Raw genomic sequence first — 25,698 nt, 5'->3', positions numbered from 1 at the left:
GCCAGAAGAAGGGCGTATGCACCTCCTCCTCCACGGTGGTGGACCGTTCGAGCCACCACCACTCCCCGCACTACATGTCTCTACGCGTTCGCCACCGCTTCCATTGGGTTTTAATCGTTCGGCCTGGTGGCGGTGCGCGTAAAAAGGTGGAGCGAAGTGAGCGGGCCCACGGAATGAAATTTATTAGACGCTCGCGAGGCCCGCTGCAACGAGTCATTCATTATCTTTATGCGAAGTAATTATAAGAGGCCAAAAAAAAAAGTACATCGAAGCATAGACGTGGTCCTAGATTCCTCATGTGTCAGCTATTTATTTTCATGCATCACCGCGCTGGAGAAACAAAAAGTAGAGAAACACATCCGAGTAGAATGTGCGCTGTGATGACGGATAACGTGCTACAGGAGCGCCTCCCGAATGACAAAAACGAGTAATGCAATACGCATGAATAAAGTGAATAAAGGGGACTCATTCGGTCAGAACGGGAATACGCGGGTGAACATTTGGGTTATAGCTGTCAGCAGACCAATTCACTAAAATTTCAACACAAATAAACATACCCCTTTACTGCAGTCAACCAAAAGTTAATTATTCCATCTTAGTTAATTGGGCTGCTGACAGCGACAATTATCATCTCACTTTGTATCCACATGGCCACGTAACTTATTCGAAGAGGTGGTATTCGCGTGCCTTCCAGTGCCTAACTTTAAGAAAACCTTAGAAGCTTAACTTTGAACACCCGGTATATATGCCCCCCCCCCCCGCGGCGCGTGTTCGGCTCATCGCTCTCAGCAAAGAACACAATGAGCGGCCCAACACGCGAGAGAGAGAGAGAGAGAGATACTGTTGCTAATTAAAGAACTCTTAAAAACAAAGCTTCTAAGAGGCCCTGAAAGTGTCCTCGAAAGATAGGGGTAGCAGATGGGTAAAGCGAAAGAGGAGCAATGACACGACGTTCAACAGCTGCGCCATTGTCTTACAATCCCCCGTGAGTTGTTGCGTCACTTATCCGGTGTCACTGACTCGGCGGCTGCTTTGACGCACAGCGCTTCCCGGCAGAGGACCGAGCCGGACATGGAGGGGAGGGATAACTCAGAGCACAACAAGTGCAACGAACGAGTTCGACATATCGCCGTGCGCATCGTGGAATGAGCCCACTTTTTCCCACGTCGTGACGCCCTGCCGACGAGAATGACGGGACGTGCTTAGCGCGCACAGCAGCGGTCGCATGCCTTTTGTGCACTCAGTTTCCGATCACGAATCTTCACGGCGACCGCGATGCGGCAGACGGTGGACGGAGGCACGTCGTGTTGCGTCTGCGAACCCGCCTGTCCGCCGGCTCGCCTGCCAGGTCGGCACGCGAGGCATCCACAGCGTGCATACTGATGCCGTTTACAGCCGTGCGGAGGCTGGGCACAACGCGCACGCACAGACGAAGTTTACGGCGTCATGGAGCGGCGCAACACTTTTACTGTTCTCGTAACTCGTGCCCGCAACACAGAGAACGTCACCTTCCCCTCCTCCGACCATCTCGCGCGCCCTTGAAACTGAAGCCGAGGGGGATGGCGGTACGCGGCAGCCGAATATGAAAGTCAAATGATCACGCAGCCGCCAAGGCACGACCGTCGTCTGCCACCCTCCCCCGCCAGGAGCCGCCCGCTGCTCAGTGCCACGCGGAGCAGACGACGACCTGACGCGAACGAGCTGCGGTTGCCATCGGCCATTTTGTTTCTCGGTTCGCTGTGTGCACTCCAGTGCGGGTTGTGCGTGTTATACAGGGGGAGACGACTCAGTCGGTGGGGGTCGCTCGTATGCTACGCCTCGCTCGCCGTGCTCCTCGTCAGGCCGCCTGCTACCCCCAATCGCCGGCTCGATCTTCAGAAATTGCCGCTGCCGCCAAAGCGCTCGTCACTCTTTCGACAGGAGATGCCCGCGAGAGGCCGCCACTGTGGTCACCCTACCTCCTCTCTGCCAGTCATCTTTGTGTCAAACGCCGCCGCCACCGCTCTGACGAGCTCTGAAAAGAGCATCGCGTGTCGGCTTGTCTTTTGTGGCGGACCTGAGCGGCCATCCCGGCCGACCTAGGTGCTATCGTGTCTTCTTTAAGTCCTTGTTTTCCATTCCTCTTTTTTTATATCTCTCTCTTCTGGTCCACTTAATAAAAAAGCAACTGCGACTTTCCTTCTATCCACTCGTATACGCCTTGAGTCATTACTTGATCCGCCGATATTCTTTTGGCAGCGGCCGGCCTAACCTATTTATTTTCCCTACCTTTTTTTTTCGCCACCATCGGCCTGTCTTCTCTATCGGCTCACGCAATCTTTACTTTTGCACCGCGACGCGAGAGCGCGTCCTTCAACACGGCGAGACGAATCGACGACCCTCCGGTGCTACGTCACTTCGAACTCGGTTACGTCTCTCAGTAGCCTTTGACAGCGTCATGGGATGAGCATTTATCCCGATCTATGCTCGCAGCTACTGCGATGCGGCGTCCCGACTCAAGGTCTTATTTTGTTTTGAAAGGCACTATATCCTATACAGATCTTAAGACAGCTCAGGGAAATAATCGCTTTTGAAATCGGTTGTTATTATCGAGTAATTTGTAGCACGAACGTTCCCGATTCGGTTGCTCCCAAGGCGATTTCCGTATGCATACATATCATCTGGATAGAAGTGCCAGCTGCCCGCCTTTTTAAGCTTTTCTTTTTCTTCCTTTGTAGAAAGCGAGGCCTCCCATACACGGCAACACATATCATTAGGCCGATCCACAGTCGGAAGTTCCAGCAGCGTCGGTGTCTCTCAGCTCAGCGCCAAGCAAGCTTCCAAGCGTTACGTGTAGGGGTGCAAGTTACAGGGCTCAGCCGGATAAAAAAGGTCACGACGTTCTCCTGAGGAAACCAACCATCGGCTAGCTGCTGCCAGGTGAGAATCGGGCGCACGCTTTGTTGTCAGGCGGAGTTCTTGCACGAGCATGAAGCCACGAACGACGATCAGCAAGCCACGAACAGGCCTGACAAGAGTCTACAGTTTCGGTGTCTTCTTTCCTTTCCCCGTCTCACTCACAGTGACAGAGGTTCGATGATGAAGACCTCTTGTCAAAAGAAATTCCCGGCCTCCCGCGTGTTTTTTTTCCGCAGCGTCGTGACAGCGGCGAAAATGAAGGCCTCCGAAAGCCGGGCAGGGTATACAGGAGCAGCAGCCGGGGTCTATTGTCTGTCCCCGTAGTCGGGAGATGCAATTTTCTTCCTTCCAGCGTGGGAAATGTGCGGGGCCGTCGTCGCACGTGGGGCCACTTGTGTTCGGAGGTGTCAGTTTTCGAGAGATTGGATCGTGCCGCGTTCGCCACTCCCGTGTACACCGTGACGGCTGAGGAAGCGTGGGCTGCGCCGTCTTTGTTCGCCCCACCCTTTCCCCTCCCGCCTCAAATACTCTCGCCACCAGAGTGTGTGCCTGTCAATTACGAGTTTTGCAAAGACACGGCGGGCCCGGGCGCAAGAGAGAGGAGGGAGTCTAGTCAGGTGCCTGTGGAGACGTGTTATTGCAAGACACAGATGAGATTGTTAGCGGTTTTGACAGCTTTCTTAGAGAATCCTGAGAAACCGTTCCACACGCTCACAGCGGCGTTCTATGTCACCCATCCTCATCCCCCCTTACCGTCTTCTATGAGAAGTTATGGATCTCCACTTGTGCTGCTACCTCGTAACTCCGCAAAATCCACCCCTTCTTTCTCGCTTCCTCTGTAGGTAGCGAGTAGACCTGCAATCGGCCATGACCGCGTATCTGTCTACTTTCTCCGTTTATTTCGACGCACCAAATTGAAGCCGCCCAACGAATTGCAAGGCATGATCTGCGCACATCTTGGGTTAAAACGAAAGGGTTACAGCAGACGCTCCCTGATGCCTCAAACCACGGCTAATGCCGTGGTTTGCGTACGTGTGGCTAACTAACCGTGGCGTCAACGCGCTACACCAAATACACCTTCGCCTTTATACTGGACGACACTACACAATCCAACCTTAAGCTTTGAAGCCTAGCAGCCCTGCGGTCGCAGCACGGCACGCAGACCAAATGACCACGCATGCGCGGGTATATGACGGCCGGAAAACGGATCCATCCCTTGGGACAGCACGCGCTGCGGCCTCACCACTGCGGATGCCCTCCCCCCCTCCCCCCCCCCAAAAAAAAAGAAGAGAGAGAGAGAGAAGGCTCGCGCGCAGACACACGCGAGATCGCCCGGGGTCAACCGGACCCCGCCTGACGACGACGACGACGAGTAACGAAATTCTTCGGATGGCGCCACGCACCATCCCCGACCGCGCCACTTCTCAAGCTTTCTCTCCTTCGAGCAAGTTTCTTTTTACTGCTCCGCAGCCAACGGCAGCACCGACTGCACCGACGGAAAACGCAAGCACCGCGTACATAATGCAATTCCTGCCTCCACCGCGAAGTGGTCAAGCGCTTGCACGCGACTCGTGCACGGCGCTGATGCTGCCGTTCGCCTTGCGTGCGTGCAGCGATGCCGCCAGCCTCGGTGCACCGCGGCCGAGACCCGGCCCACCTGGCTGCGATGTTCCTTCCTCCCCCGTGCCCGGCGTGGCCTACAGCCACAGTCGAGCACGAGAGAGCCTCCGCGCTCGCTGGCCCGTCAGGCTTGATGGTGTACTGGCATGCGCGTGCTGTTCGTGTTTCTCGGGAACGCGCAGGCCGCATCGCGTGAGCGCCCAGCCGGAACGCAGTGGCGGCGGCGGCCAAGTGAAATGGACTCGCGCTCACTGCACGCATGCACGCGCTCCTTAAACTAACCCCCCCCCCCCCCCCTCCTCCCCCCACCGCTCTGCCACGGTTCTTCTTTGGGAAATGATGAGGTGAACTCCGTGGTTCACTGCGTGAGATGGCTGCTAAGACTGCGAGTTCGTGTTTTCCATTTTTTTCCTCTCTTCGCTTTCAGCGCTGCTGCAGAGAGGACAGACGTTGCCTCCTTGTGTCTTCTATTTCGTTTCTTTCCTTATCTAAGTCAACAGCTCCTTTTCTTGGTCCCTGAACACGAAACAACGTAAATTCGCCGACTCTTGCTACGCACCCCCCCCCCCTCCCCAAACGTCTATTCTACAATGGAAAGGAATCTTCAACCTTATCATAATACGTAATCATTGCGTAATTAGGCACGCTCGCTCTTGAAGAACGCGCGGTAGAACACCGACTTCCATTTCGGTGGGCGCGGCAAACAACAACAAAAAGAAAGGAAGTAGGCAAAATTGACATAGAAGCTCTGTTTGGCCCCTCTGGGCAAAGTGAATTCGAAAGAAACCCGTGTACTTGGAGCAGAGTGTACGGCGAGCGGGGAGGACAGCGGTAACGGTTCGTGAAAAGGCCTAAAACGAAACGTTCGCGACATGTTCCTTCCGCCGCTTGGCCGCTCTAGAGAATTGTTACCCTTGGCGTTTTCTAGGCAGCGAAATGAGTAACGCACAGGTACGATGAACGGATTTGCGCGGACAATGGCGCCAGCAGTTATATACGCTGCAAGCGAAGTTTAACAAGAAACGGCATGTGTTACACTACAGTATTAACTCAGCGCGGCAAACGAACAGCGCGAAACGGAATGAGGGAAAGATACGCGAGCTTTAGGTATAGCAAGTCCCACGTATCCCAAGACCACGTCGGCGGCCTGCGTACAAGAGGACCTTACTCCGCGTGCACAATGTACAGTGGTGCTTACCATTTGGGAACGCTAATCCTGTTGCGTCAGCTGGTTCCGTATTGTCAATCTATCATTTTAAGGCACATTTTCAGTTATGCGTGACGGACACGGCGCGTGGTGAGACTCTTCGCTGGGACGCGCGCACGTTCTGCCCATTAGCTTCGCCAATCCGCGTTCGCTGAAAGTGATATCCACGAGAGGCTTCGCTAAGAATATCGGCTCCTTCCCCCTATAGTTCCCCCATCCTCCGTTCACAACAGAAAGGTTTAGATTAGGGGACGCAAGCCGCTTGCGTCCCCTAATCTAAACCTATCTAATGTATACATGTAGGCATCGACGGCGGTACCTTCGGATAGATGCTACATAGGCCGAAACGTTGTATACACTCTTAGGCAAAGTTACACCCCTTGGCTTGCCCCTTCTGCCACACAACAATAATCGTTATCTGCCTTGATACGTTTCCTTTCTTTAACGCTGCGAGCCCGGAACTTTCCAGTAACGAACGGCACGAGCGTTATCAGCATAGAACAGTTCACACCCTTTGGAGTGCCCCTTCTGATAACGCGCGTGCCGTTCGTTACTGGAAAGTTCCGGGCTCGCAGCGTTAAAGAAAGGAAACGCATCAAGGCAGATAACGATTATTGTTGTGTGGCAGAAGGGGCAAGCCAAGGGGTGTAACTTTGCCTAAGAGTGTAGTGCGGTCAAAGCAGCGATAAAGAAACACAGTCGGCGGTAAACAACATGGCGGCGACACTTGCCGTTCTCGTCGATCTCGGACTTGCCCGCCACACGTTCAGCATTCGCTCAGATTAAGCCCGCGCCGGAAACCGCGGACAGATAAAATCGGCGACGCAATGCGGGATGACGGTGGTGATTGCATGGCTCAATGCGACGCCGAGCGGCGCGGTCAAATTATCGAGGCCAACGATGGCCGCCTCTCGGCAGAAGCGCGCGGAATAAATCGCGCCGGCCGTCGGATACGCGACGCGATCTCGCTGCACGAGCGGAGCATAAGTAAAGGGCGGGACGGCAGCAACAGCGCACATCAGCTGCACACACCACGCGCACGCAGCGCAGCCCGAAGTTATAATACGAGACTTGATTGAAAACAGACTGCGTGCATAATAAACAAAAAGAAAACAACGTATCAGCAGGTCCCGAGCGGTGGGGTGCTCGCCTTTGTGCTGGCGCCGAGCCACAGGGGGCAGCAGAAAAACGGTGCGTTGCGTTCCGGGGTTTCCCCTTCGACTTACCGCTACATTAGCGTGCTCCTGCACAGGTATACGGAGGAGCAGAAGTGGGGACGAGGGGAGTGGGGGTCGTAAGCCGCTACGACTCCTCCCTGCGTTCCCCTGACCGTCACAAAAAGAACCGCGGCCCCCCGAGGGAGACGGCAGGTGGCGCTAATGGCGGGGCTGCTTCTCTCCCCCCCCCCCCCCCCCCCTCACATGCACACGCATCCTCGCAAACCTGGTGCATTCCGGCACCGTTGTGCCTGTTGCCTTCACCCACAATCCCCCCCTCCGTCCTGCACCTTCCTCGGCGTGAATGCCCCCTCCCCCCTCCTGTTGTCCGTGTACCGCAATGTTTGCCCCCCAGACAACAAGAAGCGTTTTATTACTCTTCTTTTTTCGCCGCCCGCGCCGCCACCGTGCTCACGGCATTACCCAAGCGCAGCTGTTTCAAGGGCACCGACTCTTTTTCGACGGTTTCGTCGCTTTAGCCGAGAGCTTTTCTTCGCCGGTTTTCCGTAGCCCCGATTGTGGCTGCTGCGGCCCCGGCAGTTGCAAGCAGCACCGCGACAAGATTGTGCGCATTTCCGTGCGGTGCACCCTGTGAGTGGGAAGGTGCGCTGACGTGATCGAGGCCACCCCGTCGTTGTATGGCCAGCGCGGCGAAAAGCCGCGCGTAATCTTGATCCACTTACATCCAGTAGCACAGCGGCAGCCGCTAAGAGGACAACGATATGGCGTATGTGACGTCACGGGAATACTCCCTGTTGGTCCGCAGCAGTGGCCAGCCTCTAAATTTGCATCTCTGTGCTCGCGAACGCTCAAGATCACCTATTTCTCGTAGTGAAGGTTGTGTACTGGCTGTCTGTCTCACGAGATAACGACTGTTTATTGCCCATACGCACCTTGCGTTCGTTCCATCTGCGTAATATTTCTTTTATTATTGTTTTTCGACCGCCTCCCCCCCGCCCTTACCCCAGCGTGAACAACGTTACGGCATATAAGAAAAGCCGCCTGCGAAGCGCCATTAACTAAGCCCCGGGAACGCCGCGTAAGCGAAGGCGCACTAGTCCTCATTTCCGCACTACCTACTTTTGTCGGCAGGCTTTACGCAGCCCAATCGAAAAGGACTAGGCGTCGCTTTCCCACTCGCGACTATACGATGAACGCCTTCGCATACGCAGAAAATGCCTCGGGCACGGGCGTTAATGTACGTTCAGTCACTCTAAAGCAGTTTCGCCCAGTGCCGTGCAAACTATGGGCACGGATGAGTAGTCAACGACATAACCACACGCTTTGCACAAACAAGAGATATACGTGGACGAATGACGTCCGGCTAAGCGCCCATGTGGGTACGTTCAAGCACTGACGCGTTTCTCTGTTATTTACATCCTGCGGAGCAGTAGCAAGAGTAACGGGGAAAACTCTGCAGGGGGAAATTATGTGCATCTTTTCACGTTGCTGTGGTGTTACGTTACGTTCGTAACAGTGCCTTTAAAATGCATATTCATCTTTGCCTTTGCTAGCTAAAACACTGCACGGAACTGTGCTGCATTGCGACAATTCTTTAGCTTTAACAAAGCAGCGTGGCAAAATACGAAGGTTACTGCGCAATGCAACGTATACCCGTCATCGCGCATGGTAGTAATTGTTTTTTTTATTTTAAATAACTAGATAAACAAACGAAGGGAAGGAAAAATTGCTATTGCCGCAGTAACTGCCTACCAAAGCCTGCTGACACGGGCCCGAACCGCGGTCACCAGAGGAGGAGGGTGGGAGCGGGGATGGAGTAATATGTACACCCACAGCATTCTAACAACGCGTACTCACAGTTGTGACAAAATACCCCTGGAAAATTTACCTGCAGCTGAAACTATGGCCTCTCCCACCAACGTATCGTTGGAATGTTAGAGCTCATGCCAACAGTATGCGTACCCTCACCATACAACTTATGTTTTTCTGTTCGGCGGCGTAATACCAGTGACGTTTTTAACACACAAGACCTCTGGATCGAGAGAGAGAGAGAAGTTCACAGGAAGACGGAGGTCTGACGTGACTGACAGTGGTGGAACGCGGAATGTTGCAGAAGTCAATGCTTTCCATAAGGGGATTTGTCTTCGTCAGGGCAGCAATTTGCCTACGTCAGTTGCTGCCCTGACAAATACTAATACCCTTAAGGAAACGTTAGCACTAGTCGCATTCCCTGTTCGACTACCGTTAAAACACCATGGATCTCTGGATGGCGACTACGACAGTCCCTTTACTTTTCCAGGGGGTGGCTTACGGCATACCACAGGATCTCGCTTACACAGTCTGTACACAACTCCGGCCGTCGCAAGCAACGTAGCCGTCCGCATGCTCTCGGCAAACATTACGAGGAAACACGTAGACACGACATCCTACACTCGTTGGTTCCCTACTTGCCCGATGCACGGAACTGAGCTGAACCCCGAGGGACAAACATGAAGCGGAGCGTGTATGGCTGCCGAACGTGTATGCTCGCGGAAACGCAGCCGACATGCCCTGTTTGTGTGCGCGCGACGGCGTTCAGACATGATGAGTGCTGCTGCTGCTGCTTCGGCATACCGAGGGGAAAGTGACAGGCGTCGACCACCTGCTCCATCCCCGTTCGCCTCGGCAGCGTCCTCCTCCTCATCCTCGCGTGCCCTCCAGACCCTGATGCCGCGCTGCATCGACTGGGGACAACGGCCCCGTTCCCGAAGAGCTTTTTTGGAATGGCCGCCGTTGTTTGGGCGGCCGGTCGAGCCGGTGCCCCATCCTCCTGCTCCAGTAGCGTGCTCCTTGACGGGAGATGGATGCCACTTTCTCCCGTCTTTCTTACTTTATTTATTTTCTCTATTTACGTGCACGTCTACGAGAGAGCAATGATAGGCTGGGTCCCGTATGCGGAGCCCCTCGGCTACCTGAAACTCGCAGCGCATCGGGAAGGTGGCCGTCACGAAAGTGACAAAGAAAGTTGGCTACGCAATATTTTTTTGTTAAATTAGCGCGCGCGTGTGTGTAAGCATGTGATTGTGTGTGTCTATGTATGTGGTTGTGTGCACATGCGTGTGAATAGCCATCGCTCTACTTCAGTGCCTTGGGCTAGTCAAGCACCTTGCTGCGAAGAAATGTCAGCCCCGGGCGTAAATGAACATTGCAGCTGATCCACTCATCACGGGCAGTGCTGTATCAGTGATACGGCCGCCCTTTGTATAAGTGAGCAGTATCTGAGCCGAGTAAATGCAAAACTAGAAAGTAATCAGTGCGCAACAACTTCAGTTAGAACGGTACCGCTGTATAGGCGGAATTTCATTGAACAACCAGATTTCTTTAACGTTACCACATCACGTGCGCATACTGCCTCCATCATTGCATCGACATGCCATATCTCTCAGCTTTTCACCCTGATTACCACACTGAATAGTAGCACCTCTCCTCCTTTCTCCTCATTAAAACATCCTCACTCTCTATACGTGCACACAGTCAAACTTATAGCTGAGCCTATGGACCACAAGTGCCAGCAAAGGGCTTCCAACACCAGAAGCGCGTCGAAATGCATAAAAGCTGGAGCAAAACGACTCACCCGGCGAGCGGCAGCATTTTGAGCGCCAGCGAGCGGCTGATGCAGAAGCCCGCGCCACCCGTGGCGAACCAGAAGGAGATCTTCCTCTGCGGGAGAACAAGGGCGAGAGAAGGATCAGGCTTAGAACGATCGAAAGCAGAGGGATCTGGTAAGGACTGAGAGGCAGACGTGCAAACACACAAGCACAAGAAGGGACTAAAGGACAACACAAACAGCGAATGCGAACAGAAAGGTCGCACAGTCCGGATGACGGCATTAAGCCGGCCTCCCAGGCTTACGTCCGGCGCGCACTGATGTGACGCCACTGTGGCACTTTGTCACTGCAAGACGGCTACTACTTTCGACCCTTCCCAATTGCCGCTCCCTCGCTCTAAGCGGGAGGGCCAACCCTTCAATTAAAATTTTGCTCACTCATTGGCGTACAAGATGGCGAGAAGGGAGTGGGAGGCAGATACAAAACTTGCCTGCGCATGCTCAAAGGAAGGCATCGCCAAGCATCGTGGACACGTGCGAGGCATGGAAAATCATTAATAGCGGTAGCACGAGCATAAGTCATCCCTAGATTATCCTGTACAAAGAGGAATCGTTGTGCCTAAACAGTTGCATTCCGCGAATGCCCGTATACGTGTCCATGATGGACGGGTTGGCGCTGCCGTCCCTTTAGCATGCGCTTATAAGTTTTGCGTTTTCCTTCTTTCTACGCCACTGCGCGACCCATTCGGATTGATTGTGGGCTCGCCTGTTTTTTTTTTCTTTTTTCTCAGCAACATGAAGGTTTAAGCGCTACACCAACAGCGACAGACACGAGGGGAAACAACTCGCAAGACGTCGTGCCACCAATCGTTCTTGGCTTGTTTGCGTACGATAACTTCAAACGGAGAGCGTATGCGGACAGAAGATATAAGAGAATGCGTTGCATAACGCGCTCTCCGTGCGATTATTCTTGCGAATAATTATTTTGACAATTATTTTGCTGCACAAATAACGCTGTCATAAATTCCACATCTGTCCACGAAAACAACACTCCTTTTAAAAGCAATACCTTTCTTTGACTCTTTTCCCCCACTTTTCGTTTAGCATTACGCTTCTGGCCATTTATGCCAGGAGAACCAACTCGGGTCACTCTGTCAAGCCGATGTCTGTGAAAAAGTGGTGCGACGTACCTGCGGCTTGCTGCTGTCCCTGGCGAGGATCTCCAGCGGCTGCCGAATGGACGGCTTGCCCAGGTACCAGTCCTCGCGGGGGTCGTACTCCTGCAGCAGCTTCACCAGCCGCGGAACGTTGACGTAGTTGTCGTCGTCGAAGTGGCACATCCACCTGGGAACGCGTGCGCGAACAGCGATCCATATGGACAAGTCAGTCCGGCGGAATCCCGCAAGGTGGGCAGGGAAGTTTGTGAAAGGAGGAGTTGTCATTCACCCGACAGTAGTACGCATGTATACAAAGGAAACCCGTGACGGTTTCACGGAAAGGGAGCTATGCAGTTGAAGAAAAATTCGTCTCGGTCCGAGGGGGTTGGAAGTCGGATCCGACTGCCTTGTGCGTCGAGTCGTCGATTGATTCGGCTTTGCTAGGCGATCTCCTAGCAACCGGACTATACCTCACATGACGTACACCGACTGTCCCAAAAGGCGTTAGACCCGGGTTCGAGCCCCGCAACAAAGCGATTTTTTTTTTAAGATGCGATGCTTTCATTCTCCGAGTACGAGCTCCCTTTTTGTAGCGTCGTGCTAAAGTCTGGGGCATGACAATTTTCCCATTCCGCAAAGTGTTGAGCACAACATAACCTCTCTGTTACTGGCCTACATGTGCACAGATGTGTCGTCAGAGAGCACACAATGGCAATAAAAAAAAAAAAGAAATCAGATAGACAATCCACTGTTACAATTCGCTGTGCTACTGGTATATATATATATATATATATATATATATATATATATATATATATATATATATATATATATATATATATATATATATATATATTGTGCCGATACCACTAAAATTGTTCTTATATACACGTACTTTAGAATTCTAACGTTACAGTTTTGCAGGCAGAAGAACGGTTACAAGCTTCTTAATGCCAAACAGCTAGAATAATAGATCACAGCAAGAACAGACTTCAGTCCACAAACGGCATATACACTTTCTGCCTGTGGCAAAACGACAATCATGTAAAAAGGTAAAGCTGTTTGCACGAAGTCTAGCGTTCAATCTTTCAAAAAAGGGCAGTCAATTAATAAACACACACACACAGCTAGGCGTGCAAAGATCGCATAGACAAACTTCTGGTTATCAAATTCTCTTGCCCCATACAGAAATGTTCTTTTCGCAAGCTCCAACCAATGGTACAGCTATAACGGGTAGAAACCGCGAAGGAAAAGACTGGCTTCGCGCTCGAGAGATTTCCAATCATACCAGGACGCACTATAGTTTATTTTTTTTTATTTAAATAGTAAAACAGACATTCGCGCCGACTGCTCCCGTAGATGCCCGACAGAACGTGGCTACCCGTCGAGAGCATCACGGGCTGGAACAAGCTCGCCGAAAGGGCGGATTTTTTCTTTTCTTTTTTTCTTTGTTCTTTCAGGCCAGAGAAAAGCAAGACAGCTCGTGGCTGGGGAAATGAACGGCGTCGTCCTCCGTGCAACAAATCGCACAGGCACGCAAAACGCAAGTACAAGACCACCGATTGACGCGTCATATTTTTCTCGGCCATCTTTCAGCCGACGCCTAGGACCATGACATCATCGATTCATCAGCCTCTACAACACACCGACCCCGAGCTCACGGAGTAGAAAGGACACGTGGTGCGTGTGCGTGTGTGTAACGAAGAGGAGTCAGTCAGCACGCTGCCAATTAAGCGCATGCGCAACGACTCCATGGGAGCGGCCCTGCTGACACCAGCCGCTGGATATATATAACAAGTGATCCCGTGGCATCTGCCGTTCTGTTGCCCTCCCTCTTTCTCGTTCTCCCTAATCTATCTATCTCTCTTCCTCGCCTTCTAAAAAAAGAAAAAGCGCCCCCGGCGGTGCGCTAAACAAGAAAGTTAAAGCCAGGCCGCCCGTTCTCGCAGAGAGCACACGTGATAAACGACGCGATGCTAGAAAGCATGGCTCTGCGTACAGAGAGAGGATGTATATACTACACAGCCACTGGCAGCCGAGCCTCATCAGCGGCCACTTTTTTTTTTTTCGGCTTTCGTCGGGGCCGCCCCGTTGTCATTTCGTATTCGTCTCCCGCGGACCTGACCAACTTTGCAGTTTCATCCTTTCTTTTATCGCTCCCATCTTAACGAAGCGCGCGAAGACGCTTGGTTCGTTATTTTTCTTTGTTTAATTGAGCAGCTCGCTTATATAGACGACAGGCGGGGTGCGGCCTGTCCAGCCGGACAACCGCGCAAAAGAAATTTAGATTGGCTCCTTCAAAAAAAAAAAAAGCGCTAGAAAATGAAGCGGGAACCTATCACTGGCGCACCCGTGGGGCAACGACAGCGACGCGTATTCATTTTTCTTTAATTATCCGCAGAAAGAGGAACGAAGTAACAGAGTGTCTCGGAGGAACTGTCATAAATTGTGCGCGAAATTTAGCTCGGCCAAATGGAAAGGAGAAAGAAAAAATACTGCTGAGGCGGCCCTCTAACGGCAGATACGAGCACAAGGAAATGAGAATGATGAAGTATGATTGCTGCCCGGCAAATACCGCTCGAACAGTCCGTGAACACCTCCGAACCTCTTTGTATTGCATTTCTTTTTCGACTAGAGATTCACAATGTCCAAAGTGATAGGTCAGCGTACTTCTCTGAGGCTACAAGTTTAAGACGGCAAACAAGGTAAGAATGAAGTTGGCACGGGAGTACGGCGGGTAACCCGACAAACCAGTTGCTTAGCGCTTCGTTTTTTAGTGTTTGCGTTTTACACCCTTTCTTTTTGCCTTTCGTCGGGTGTACTTTCCAATCAATGCAGGGTGGCCAATTCCCCTCGCGGGTACGGGAGGACGCTTCGAGGCAACGACAACAACAACAAACAGCCCGTAATGCAAGAGAGAGCGAACGCTCGGACCTTGGACTTCGAGCTCTCCCACCCTCCAATGACAACAGCATGAACACAAGTAGTTAGCACAAAGTTATTCTTTGCCGCGTGGCAGACGTGCTCGCTGCAGCTAGTATGCAGGACAAATGTATACTACATGCACTCACTTCTTGTTGCTGTCGAGGAAGAAGTCTAGCTCGACAGACATCTTGCAGCACAGGGCTTTCCTGCAAACGAGAGAGGCAGAAAAGGCAGGAGAAGGGGGTGAATTCACTACTGAAATACATTTCAGAGTAAATAACTTAAAGCACACATGCACTCTTACAGGTTCCTTGCATTTACTGCGTGCGCCACGCATGCAGGCATGCAGCACTCCATAAATGTTGAAATAAGACATAAAACGCCGCTGTCGCTGGTAAACAATACGCTTTCACACGGAATACAGCCAACGAACGAGGAATGCATGAGGACGTATCCGGTGTTCCTGGTATAGCCCACAATCGAAACAAAAGTGCGTGTTGAATGCGTGGCAGGAGCTCCTTACCAAAAGCTTATAGTTCAGCCAAAGAAAGACGCCAGCAAGCAAGCCAGCGCTTCCATCAGCAGAAAACCCGCACGTTGTGTGAGGTGACGTTACACAGGAAACTTCGACAGTCCGTGTTATTCCGTAAGGGCGCTCGTGAGACGCCTAGCGCGATCATCGTTTGTCCTACAGCATGGTTTTCATTAAAGGCGTCCGCCTCCCTATGCCCGTGACGTGACAGTGCACAGGCCTTCTGTTGTTGTCTTGCGTGTGCTGGACAAAACCACACTCGAGAGCCCTGTGAAGTACTTCGCCCACACTCGGCCATCTTATACAACACGACACGTATACAGCGAGCTTTCCTGAACTCGAAGATACAAACAAAACACTAAGCAGGGACAAGAATAGGCAGTTAATAGAACGAACAGAAACGAGTTAAACCTCAGAGTTGACAAACACAGCAGGGCCGGTTGGTGCGTTTCCGAATCCATCGTGGCTTTAGAGCGAAGGCACAAGAGACAGGAGTAGTAGGCAAGAACAAGCACTCAACATCTAATGATAGTGTACTGCTCTGATTTACAAAGAGAGAGAGAAAGAGGGAGCAATCAGAGGAAAGACAGGGACATCAACCGAGCGCTCATCCAGTTTGCTACATTACACTGGGGTTGGGGTTAAGGTATACAAAAAGGAATACCAAGGGGATTTCCAAGTTTACAGAAAATTTCAGAGCTGAAAAAGCTTCTCCGCCTATCTCGAAAACAAGGCCTACTAAACAGAATTTCACATTGTTACATTACGCGTCGTTCAGAACGCGTCAAACCTTGCCCAGATATGCGTCGAAAGACAGGAAGTACGCGCAGTAAATTCTCGGTTGTTGTCGAGGCGCTCGTTTTTTTGTCTACTCTGCCTGTCCCCCGCGCACAAACCACAATGGATTTTCATTGGCAGCCAAAGCCGGCGGCTTCGTGGCTTCGCGTACAGCGTTGGCAGACAAAGGCAGCCCCACCCACAACTTGCGCAGCCACGCGGTATCTCTGCATGAGCACAGCGGTCAGCTATTGGCTCATTAGCGAGCCCGCGAGCTGCGGGCTCATTTTACTCGTAAATTCGGCCGGGGGCCCATTCGAAAGCGGAGGCCTATTCTCGAGGGGACGAAAAACAACAAAGTACAACAAACCGCGCAGCGTAACGAGCTGTGGGCAGAGAAAGTACGAGCGTTCCGGCGAGTCGAATGACTTTCGACTCGAAAGACAAGGCCGCGACGGGTGGCTTCAACGACGAGCTTAGAAAGAAAGAAAGAAAGAAAGAAAGAAAGAAAGCTTCATGAAAAACGAGGTCTGGCTGTTCCCTTTCTATTCTCCCTCGCTGCCTCGAGCTCGGTGCGCGCAGCGGGAATCCAATCTCGCCGGGCCATCGCGGCGCGCAAAGACATCCGGTTGTGTGTCGCCGGGCGCTAGCGCGCTCCAAACTCAATACAATCGTGCTTCGGCGCGCGGTTGTACACTCCTCCGCCTCCGCAACCCGAGACGCCGGCAGGTCCCCCTCCGCCACTCCTACCGACCTCCTTCCACCGTGCAGCCGTTGCCGACTTGGAGCAAGACGCAAGTAAACAGGCCCAAGTGCAGCCCGACGAAGAACGAACACGCACCCAGCTTGCACGCGGTATGCCCTCGGTTTGATGGAAGCACAAAACGACAGTGCACGGGCAAGTCGCGGTGCAATCGGCGGCTGCCTGCCCGCGTGCGTGTGTGCGTGCGTTGCCGAGGTCGGTGAGCAGCGGACCGTGCACGACGCACTCGTCAAAGAGAGTGACACGCGGCAGCAGCGGCCCCGCACGCTCGACGGTGGCTCGCTTCCAGTCGGAAGGAAGAGAACGATTATTCGTTATCGCTCTCGTCTCGCCTCGCGAGCACAGTATATATGCCGCATGGAGACTCGTGTAAACGTGCCTGCCACGTTCGAATTTTACGCCGCAACATAACGCTTAAACTGCGGCTGTGAAAATGGGGGCCTCTGGAAATGGGGAGCCCCAGCGGCTTGGCCGTATACGCGAAAGCCCAAACGGCGCTTGGTTACCTTTGTAATTGCGATGAGTTTTTTTTCTTTATTTATTTCTTTTCTGCGCACGAACTTTAGCGCCCCTTTAGTTTAAACTAGCAATTTCCAAAACTTCGTAATACTACACGAATCAAGTCGAGTCTTTCCTCAAAAGTGCGATTAGCGCGCTTGTAAGAAAACGAAACTATACCCCACAGACTTACTGTCTTTCTTTTTTTTTCTTGGCTAATATTTTGGCATAACCGGCGCTTCACTGAGCGAGCTTCGCGTGCTTCGGAGCCAATGTACAGTAATGCAGACCGCCCGCGGTCGCGGATCAAGACAGCTGTAAAGATCGGCTCTGTGACCTTTACGCGTGTCGGGATGGCACGCGATTAGATACGGTACATTCACGTCAAAAGAAATAAAACGAAGCAAACGCATTGCCATTTGTTGGGCGTGTTGGTAAATTGAAAGCATATTTAGAGCCAGCAAACAAGGACGGAAGGGAGACGACAACACAATGCGCTAACTTCAACAACTTGATTTCCACGAAATACACCTATATAACCCATGCACAGTGGCGCCACCTTATCCAAATCTTAGCCATCCAAAAAAGCCGTCTCCTTATCTAACAGGTCGATTGAAGGGGCACCAATACATGTGTCTCTATTCCGCCAGATATGAGAGATCATTGAAGCAAACGATTGTGAAGGAGCAAGGACTTCGTGGGGTGGGGCTCAAAGTTTCTCGGAACCGGAGGGTTCTGAAAGAGACGCTTCACGGACACATATAGCGGAGCAATCGCACACTGCGCGCCGACACCCGCCGTTTGCCATCCGCGATGTTTTTTGTTCGTACACGCAGCCAGATGCGCGCTGTTCGGCCCGCCGGAAAACAAATTTCTCAACCCCCCCCCCCCCCCCCCCCCCCCCAGCCCCCCGCTGACTTCGAAGGCGAGGCTCGCGGCGCGTGGGAATGAATCGGGGGCGGCGAGGATCAGTGCCGTTGCCTTTCTTTCCGCAACACCGCGCAATCACTCCGACTCCGGAGATGGGTTCGTTTTCCCGGCCGCGGACTCGGCAGAGACATACTCCTGGGTACAAAGCAGATGTACTGCAGTAACAGCTGCTTGAAGGAGTAACTGCCTGTCGAACGTTTAACTCCCATTTTTTTTTTTTTTGCGAGTTCTTGCGGTCCCAATGGAATACGCGGGCTACTTTCTCCGGAGGAGTACGTCTCACTCTGTTTCAGTCGACGCAATGCGAGCGTACTATATATACAACTGCGTGCGGGAACTTGCGAGAAATGAAATCGCCCATCTTCATCATCATCAACTTACTTCGTGTCAACTGATAGACGAAGGCCGCTGCCAGCGACCTCCCATTACCGTTTTCTAGCGCAAGCTGACACAGCTATATATGCATCCAACATTCTTCACTGCGGCCAGCCGCGGCATACATGGTATACATAGCTAATTCACTGTGGCACTGCGTCGCTGAGCACGAGGTCGAAGGTTCGATACCGGCCGCGGCTGCCGCGTTCCGATATGAGCGCGGAAGGAAAAATAAAAGACCGTGTACTTGGATCTAAGCGCAAATTAAAGAAACCTTGCTGGTCAAACGTAATCCGGACTTCCGCCACTACTACGTGTCTCGTAATCAATCAAATTGTGGCTTCGACAGGTATAAAACCCCACAATGTGACTTCTTAGTCGCATTACACGACCTCGTCTATGTTTGCTTGAATTTGCTACCCATTCTGCTACCCTATAGTAGCGTACACCGGTTACCTGTTTTACCCATTACATACACATGACGTGCCAAACTCCGCTTCCTCTTAATTTCGGCCGCAATACACCGGCTTTTTATTTTTTATTTATTTAATACTGAACTCTGAAATCCACAGCGCGGTATTCTTCTTCAGCTCACACCACTGCCATTTCTCGCCTTACTAAGTGCTGCGCGGCCTTTACTTCCTTCTCAAATTTCTTCCCCTTTGCCAAGTTTCATGTGCATAATTTAGTAACGGCATATAGTGCATTCATTGAAACATCGGAACACTAGATGCTCGATCCGGAAGAATTGCGCCAACTCACTTTGTGTTTAAATTAAAGTAAGAGAACATAAGCAGTCCTTTCTTAAGTTTTCCATGTAGAAAAAGTGGGGCGAATTGAAGTGGTTCTGCGAATCTCAACGCGCTACATTTCAATAAAGTGTCGTCGTTAAAGTATTCAGACAGCGCCAGTGTGTAAAATAGCGCAAAACGCTCACATCTTTATCTACCATTTGAAAGCCTGCCAAGGCTGCAGCCACAATACCCGTGTAGGAACAAGCACGTACGTACGCGTTCTCTCTCTCTCTCTCTCTCTCAAAGCCTTCCTTCACTTCACATGAGAAAAGCTGTCGCTGAGCGACGCAGCAACAAATGGCTCTGCGCCAGGACACGTACCTGTTGTGCGACGATGAGCAGTTGGTGTTGATGAGGTGACCGTCTGAAACGGAACAGGACAAGGAAAATTACGAGGCAACGCTATCGACGCAAGGGCGAGCTGTGGGAACCAAGACTGCGGTTCCCACGCCAGTGTGACAATTCTACGGGGAAAAAGTTGCGCCGGAATTAATAGCATCGCGCTGACTCGAAGGCCTCTTTGAGAACATCCCATAAAGGCTTGTGTTATTCTTGAGGCTACGCTGTCAGCGGAGCGCATTGCTTGAAGCATTCAGCGCATATTACGTTTCCGCTCCCGAGTGGCCGCTACGGACGCGAAGGTTACACAAAACTGGACTGTCTGAAATTGTCAAATTATTTTCGTTCACTAATCAGAGCGTGCGGCTCCTTTTCCAAAAGAAAGTCCGCAATATTGTCTTGTCACTCCCTCTAATTTCTTTCCCTTTGTTTCTTACTTGTACTTGCAAGTTATATGCCTAGTGCTGACACTGACTCGCACTTCTGGTAAGCGAAAAGGCGTTTATCTGAAGCCGTCCGCGTGCCATATGTGCCTCCAAGGTAGGTAATCAAGAAGCAATATATGTTCAACAGCAATGTTATAGCGCTTGCTCTGGCTCGTGCCATCTTGTCTGAAGCCTCTTGACTGTCATACCTCTGGTTACCGAAAAAAAGAAAGCAAATGTGTGAAAGGCGACAAAGGTGCGCATCGAAATCTTGGAGGCGGTAGCTGTCATTCTCCAGACAGATGACGATTGACAGATGGCGCCAATATACTGCACGCACGCTTCACCGATGTGCGTACTATCCGCGCGTTGTTTGGGCCACTTCCTTCAACTTGCAAGTGAAGCTGCATAGCTGAGAAAGAGCACGGACGCGTCAGCGGCGCAGTGTGCAACGGAGAACTGAACTTTCTTACCGCAAGTGATCACCGTCATACTTATGCAAAGGGTGTCGACTTTCTATATTTTGCTCTGCGAATCATATTGAACAATAAATAAATAAAGTGTTGACAGTCACTTAAGCCTACGCTAAAGAGGACGAAGGCGAAAGCCTAAGCGCTCACGAGACATTCATCAAATCACTTGATATTCTCATACGAATGCATTCTTACTTCAAATTACTTGTTTTCTCCTACTAAATGCCGTAGGTTCGAGTATCTTAACTTTACCCGAATTAGATTTGGCTTGATTAGCCCCATAGGTCCTGGGTTCGAGTGCTTTAATTAAATATATCTTAATTAATTGTACCTTAATTAACACGGAAGGTCGCGGATACAACTCCCACAATTTTGATGGCATAACGCCGGACAACGAATTTGTCGACCCATGAGGCACTTAAATCTTTCGCCGTAATAAACAATGCATGAGTGTATTGTAACGTTATCAGACGTCCGTTTACTGGCTATGGCCTTAAGAGCACTAACATACGTCTATGTTCTCCAAGTTGAAGGAAATGTACCACACGCTTCTCACAAGGAATGACACTTTGTATATACGACAGCTGTGAAAACTCTACGCGGTAGGTATAAAGTATATAGACGGGTAATATATATATATATATATATATATATATATATATATATATATATATATATATATATATATATATATATAGTCAGCGGCACCTCAAATGCGCGGCTAAATAGGGTTCGAAGTGCTTCAGGCTTGAAAATTGTGTATAGCCTTTGGGCTTTGCACCGGCACCTGCCGAGTCCGGTGCAAAATAGGCCGCTTCATAGATATTTTCATTTAACAGCAAAGCTGGTCTCGCAACGCCATTATACAGAGCAACATTTCATGACGTCACGTAGCGGTAAGACGATAGGTACGATAACCGCAAAAAAAAAATAATAATAACAAGGACTCTTTCGGCCGCGATCGCGTGCGGTAGCCTCAGCCAACACAGGTAGGCGCGAGCCAGTGTGTTCTGCACAGTCACGACGCATCCATTATACGCGGGTATCGAGAACGAAACTAGTTCGAATAAAGAAATATTACAGCAAATTATTTAGGGCGCCCTGACTCTTGCCAATATATTTTCTAGTGTTAGCCTTAGGACTTAATTTAAGGCAAAAAAAAAAAAAAGAAAAGAAAAGAGAGAAGTCGGAAACGCCACGTAAGCACTCCTCTGGGTTTATTACGCAGAGTTCTTTGTCGCAACGAGCATTCTTTAAGACCAACTTTCACCCTCGAACAATTCCGGAATTCGGAAACGGAACGCACTGATTTCTTCCATGGTTGATGTTGCGCTTGGTCAAGTTTCTGACGCTGCTTTTGTGTACGTAACAGTATTGCATCCACAGCTATAACGTGCGATTATTCCGTAGCGTTCTTTTCTTGCGAAGTAAATGTGTAACTGCTTCTTAAATCCTGTGTTTGTTTCTCTGCCGTCGAGATCGGGGTTCCCTTTTTGACTTGGTATTTTTTACGCACTTTTATTTGGAAAATTATATAGCCCTCAGGGATGCACGCAGAATGTTTTCTTCTGAGCATTGATATTTGAGCAAGATAATAGGTTACTACGTGGATTAAAGGTCGACTTTTAAATGCGCATGCGAACAAACAAACAAACAAACAAACAAACAAACAAACAAACAAACAAACAAACAAACAAACACGACTCACTTGTTTTGAGCTGGTACAGCGGGTCCGCCGCATCCGTGAAGAAATACGTCTGAAAAAAGCAGAAGGGGAAACGCAGACGTGAGAAAAAAGGTACGGATGCGCTTAGCGTGAATTTTTCAGAGTTAGACATGCAATCGCTTGATGAAAGAAAAAAAAAATTACGGGGTTTTACGTGCCAAAACCACTTTCTGATTTCGCCCCCACTGAAATGCGGCCGCCGTGGCCGGGATTCGATCCCGCGAACTGGCGCTCAGCAGACCACCAGCATAGCCACTGAGCAACCACGGCGGGTAACCGAAAGAAATTTCGGACGTTAACTTTTGGTGCGTAGGTCACTTCAACTTCAAAAATCTCACGTGTTTCCACCATACAAAACCAAAACTCGGCTCGTCCTTAGAGTCATTTGAGACGAAGCTATGCCTACGTGCGCTAGCATTCCAAAGCAATGAAAAGAAAAAGAAAAAAGCCAGGGACGCATTTAGTTCGTCAATTGGGCAAAGTGTCCGTGATCTTTCTTGTAACAATCAATACGAGGGCTGATCAAGGGCATTAACGATACTAGGTGTCATTGAGATTTCAATGGTAATCCGCATCAGCTGCTGTTTGTACTTCGGCATTTCGTGTTAACGGTGTAGTGCATAAACATAACCATTGCATGCAATTACGCGTTGCATATGATTGAAACGAAGACAATTTCACGCACCGTATTTAGTTATAATGCCTTTAAGTAATCACTTCACGAAAGCTTTGATTCAGGTAGATTCCACCATGTGTGTTGGGTCGGCATATCTATATATTTTTTTTAACATCTGACTCTCTCTTTTAGTTCTTTCCATGTATATTTTAGCCTCTTGTTCTGTCGTCTTATAATCGTCTGGTTTTCAATGAGTGTTTTCGATAGTGCCCCGTGATTACCCCCAATAACACCAGCTTTCGTCGAACCATCGACCTCCTACCACGTCTTAAAATGGCGACACCAAGAGGCAGCTGACAAACTGAACGGCTACCGTCAGCCTCCTAGGGAAGCAGCCGGCTTGTCAGCATCGACTTTCTCAGAACACAGCGATGTCGTAGACAGGGAAACACGCAAAAGCAAGCAGTCGCTTGGTCGGCTAGGCAGTTTTTTTTCTCTCTCTCTCTCTCTTTATTATCTCTGAATTCAAAGGGGAGCCTCAGTATCCGCAGATATCGAATTGCTGACAGAAGCGTCTCAAGATAAAAAAAAATTAAGAAAAATGGAAGGTCACATTGCGTGTGCCCGGCGCAAAGCGAATGAATTAACATTCAGTGCGGCCGCATTCATTAAAGTAAAACATAAATGAAAATAAAAGAAAAGAGCAAAGAGCGTAAGAGAGTGACTGGTGTGTGCAATACCCGACAACGCACCGGTCCAGAGCTTTCTCGGTGGATTACAGAGAAGTCCCGAGAATAACTTCCTTTAGATTTGTCTTCTTCTTCGAGATGTGGTCGCAAAGACCAGAAGCATACGAGACAAGAGTGACTGATCGTTTAAGAAACCAAGGCGACTTCTTCTTCGAGACCAGTATCTTGTTCTCTCGCCTTTCCTGTCTTTTCTTCTTCTTTCTTTTGATCTTGAAACTGGCCTGCCAAAGGGCCATTCTTTCGAGAAGTTGCCGCGTACGTGGACCGTGGCAGGATTGAACAGGTTTGAAAACGCCGGGACTGGCTGCGATCCCCCTCACACTGCTGCAACTTCGTCCACGTATACGATGTGCACATCGCCTGGGGACACGAAGCTGGCAAAGAAGGGAGATCTCTCTCTCTCTCTCTCTCTCTACATCCTGAGCAGGCAATAGCTATTCAGAGAGAGATACACGTACGAGAGACATCCATTACGCGATTCCAGAACGTGCTTAGATATATACGTTCGCGACACAGGGCGCGGATAGAAGGAGCGCTTCGCGGCTGTGGCGTTTCCGATCGCACGTGATTCATCACGAAATTGCAGGGAGAGAGACAAGACCTTAAAAAGAAGAAAGAAGTATATAATAATAATAATAATAATAATAAAGAAAAAAGAAGCGCGGTATAGATAACATCGGTGTGGGCATTCCGGCACGATTGGAGAGGGCGGAATGTCACACGGTTGGACCGGAGACCACTCCACCTGGTCGGTCGATGGTTCGGGGATATAGAGGGTTCGCTGAAAATGTGCGCAGCAAACGACGCGGTGTCCTTTTTTTTTTTTCGTTGCGGTATACGCAATACGTTCGAAAGCTACAGAAAAGGAGAAGTTAGTGTGGGGATATCTAACGCAGCTAGGTTCAGACCAAGTGCAGGTGCTGCTATGACGTTGCACCTATATATAGCAACATGGCTCGGCAGAAGCGCGTGCTGAAAGGCACGTTAGGCGTGCCAGATTGTGTAGACGCTTACGGTCACACAGGAGCACCGCTTATAACGAACTCTCGCATAACGCGAGCATACGCACGTGCGCAAACAGCACCAAAGTCGGAGCACGCATTATACAAGGAGGAAATCGATAACGGTCACAGCAACAAAAGCAGTGATAGATTAGGGCACATATAGTATGGTACGCAGTGATAATGCACGGCGTTACGGCCGTCTGAAACCCGCCGTGGTTGCTCAGTGGCTATGGTGTTGGGCTGCTGAGCACGAGGTCGCGGGATCGAATCCCGGCCACGGCGGCCGCATTTCGATGGGGGCTAAATGCGAAAACACCCGTGTGCTTAGATTTAGGTGCACGTTAAAGAACCCCAGGTGGTCAAAATTTCCGGAGTCCTCCACTACGGCGTGCCTCATAATCAGAAAGTGGTTTTGGCACGTAAAACCCCAAATATTATTATTATTACGGCCGTCTGAAAGAACAGCGCTACAAAAAGCTCGCGCCTTCGAACCAACCGCGAGATGGGCGGTCCTGCTCCTGCGAGGGAACGTTGCAGTCTCATCGTGCCCGGGCTTGTTACACGCATGCTTTCTCTCTCTCGCAACCGTTTTCACCGTAGAAGGCAGCATAAAAAGAAAAAAGAAGCGGTAAGAAAGAAATAACCAAACTGACCAGCATCAAAACCAATTCCGGCACGTTGCTATTATCGGCGGCGCTTCTTCATTACGCGCCGCCCGACAGACGAGCAGGCAGCGGTTCCGCAAACCGAAGCAACAATTAAAAGCGACCGACGCGAGCACCCTGAGCGGGCAGCGCATTCCTTCCTTTATCGGCCGAACGACTCCTCAAGCGCCGAAAATATGGCCACTTGGAGCGGACTCCCGTGCCGCGCGCGCAGTTCCCACCCATTAATACGAAGGCATGCATCGAGACCATCGGAGGGCGAAAGAAACAACCGAAAATAGAAGAGAGAACTAAAAATGACGAAGGAGCTCTTGCAGCCGAGAGATATTGAGAGAGAGAGAGAGAGATTGCGAAGGAGAAGAAAGAAGAGCTAACGAGCGCTAATAGCGCCAGATAGCTGCGGACAACCGAGTGGGGGAGGAGGAAGAAATTAAACGATAAGAGCGACGGCGGCAGCCAAA

At 50.6% G+C, this 25,698-nt stretch overlaps 1 protein-coding gene across 1 annotated transcript in view; it reads right to left on the bottom strand.

Annotated features, from left to right (window-relative positions):
* fng (Fringe glycosyltransferase) overlaps window positions 1-25,698 on the bottom strand; it is a 114,648-nt gene that overhangs the window by 35,168 nt on the left and 53,782 nt on the right. The window contains exons 2-6 of the mRNA XM_065448205.2: window positions 22,186-22,234; window positions 19,562-19,604; window positions 14,718-14,777; window positions 11,680-11,833; window positions 10,517-10,602 (exon numbers count right to left, since the gene is read on the bottom strand). Coding sequence (XP_065304277.1) covers window positions 10,517-10,602; window positions 11,680-11,833; window positions 14,718-14,777; window positions 19,562-19,604; window positions 22,186-22,234 — 392 coding nt within the window. The remainder of the gene's footprint in view (window positions 1-10,516; window positions 10,603-11,679; window positions 11,834-14,717; window positions 14,778-19,561; window positions 19,605-22,185; window positions 22,235-25,698) is intronic.

Source organism: Dermacentor albipictus, chromosome 8, assembly GCF_038994185.2.
Source record: "Dermacentor albipictus isolate Rhodes 1998 colony chromosome 8, USDA_Dalb.pri_finalv2, whole genome shotgun sequence".
Taxonomy (NCBI): domain Eukaryota; kingdom Metazoa; phylum Arthropoda; class Arachnida; order Ixodida; family Ixodidae; genus Dermacentor; species Dermacentor albipictus.
Note: the sequence above shows the minus strand (reverse complement) of the source record. Positions and strands in the feature narration are given on the sequence as shown.